This window comes from Buceros rhinoceros, unplaced genomic scaffold, assembly GCF_000710305.1.
Source record: "Buceros rhinoceros silvestris isolate BGI_N320 unplaced genomic scaffold, ASM71030v1 scaffold14383, whole genome shotgun sequence".
NCBI classification, from domain to species: domain Eukaryota; kingdom Metazoa; phylum Chordata; class Aves; order Bucerotiformes; family Bucerotidae; genus Buceros; species Buceros rhinoceros.
In genome coordinates, this window is record NW_010401909.1 from 7,447 (window position 1) to 8,891 (window position 1,445).

General features: G+C 53.1%; 1 protein-coding gene across 2 annotated transcripts in view; it reads left to right on the plus strand.

The window, feature by feature from the left end:
• Positions 1 to 1,445, plus strand: part of CLUH (clustered mitochondria (cluA/CLU1) homolog) — a 30,537-nt gene that overhangs the window by 920 nt on the left and 28,172 nt on the right. Inside the window, exon 2 of one of the 2 annotated variants that reach the window (XM_010132453.1) lies at positions 24 to 87. In XM_010132453.1, the coding sequence (XP_010130755.1) occupies positions 24 to 87 (64 nt within the window). Of the gene's footprint in view, positions 88 to 1,445 lie in introns of both variants that reach the window. The other variant, XM_010132452.1, reaches the window with a different exon arrangement.

A 1,445-nucleotide genomic window follows, 5' to 3' on the forward strand; every position in this document is an offset into this window, starting at 1 on the left:
CAAGCCGTGATCCTCAGGTGCAGGCACTGCCTTCAAAGCAGCAGCAGCAGAAGAAGAGGAGGAGGAAGAAGAAGCTCATGGCTCTAGGTGCTCAGCAGCGTGGCACTCTGTCATGCTTCATGTAGCTCAAACACTGTATGCCCGGAGTGGGGGTGGGCGGCTGTGTGTGCTGGAGGGACGGGGCAGGAGAAGCAGAGGGGAGGTGACGTTCTAACTTCGGCAGAAGGTGAAGGAAGAGGGTGGTGAGAAATCCCACCCAGGGTGTGTACCACAGAGGGACCTGCCTGTGCCTTGTCTATGTTGGCAAAACAAACATAAGGGATTTTGCTTATTCTTATCTTAATTCATAAGGCAAATCGTTCTGTTTGTGACTGCAAACGTGGCCCTTGTGAGGGGAGGGAGCGGCTCTGCCGGGTCGGCCTGCAGCAGGGCAGTGAGGGACCGCAGCAGTGTTTGCTCGGAGCCTTTCACTCCCTTCAACTGCACACGGGTGGGAGGAGATGCCTGAGCTGCAGGGATGGAGCAGCTCCACAGCTCCCTGGACCCAGGGACGGGATGTTCCCTCTTGTGCATCTTCCCAGCGCTGTGGGGCCGGTGGGGCCAGTTGCTGCAGCGTGGTAGGGGAGCAGCTGCTCAGCAGCATTGTGCATTCCTCCTCTCCCACTTTCTCTGAGCTGGCATAGTGTGGCTGGAGCCCACACCAGTTGCTCCCGTATGGCACCAAATGGTAACTCAGTGGCTTTTGTTGTCTCTGGGACTTATACAATGTGAGAAACTCAGATCGTTGTTTTTTAAGTTTCAAGAACAAACTTTGCCTTTCTATTACTGTATTTTGGTTACGTTCCATCCCTGTGCTGTGGCCGAATTTTGTGTGTTCAGATGCCGTGTTTCGGTGCAGCTCATGGCACAGGGGGCTGTGCGGGGTGACTTACCTGAGCTGGTTGCTCAGTTTCCAGTTTAGCTCCTTGTTTCCATGTGCCAGTGGTGGGTGCTGAGGCTGCAGGCACAGGCTGGTGGGGAGACCCTGCAGAAACTCTCTGAGGCTGCTCAGAATTCAAAACAGCTGGGAAAGACAAAATTTGGGTCCTGAGAATGACACTGGAGCTGATCATAAGACATGCACTCTGAAATCCAGTGATGGAAACATTAGGTTTTAATTTTCAGTTTTGTGCCTCTAATCTCCACTGTTACTAAATGTAGGGAAGGAAACTCCTCATCTCCAGAGCAGTCCCTCCAGACCAGGCTAACTCACAGCGACGTAATGTCGCCGTCTTTCTGACCTGATAATCTAAGAAAAGGATTAGCGACTGACTTTGGCTTAGATTTGTTTGAACGTTAATTAGCTGTTACCAAGCACTTCCCACGACCTGTGCAGCCAGCAATGTTCTGGTTCAGGTGTGCATCCCTTCCCTGCTGGATCGTGGCTGGGCGGGGGCGCGAGGGGC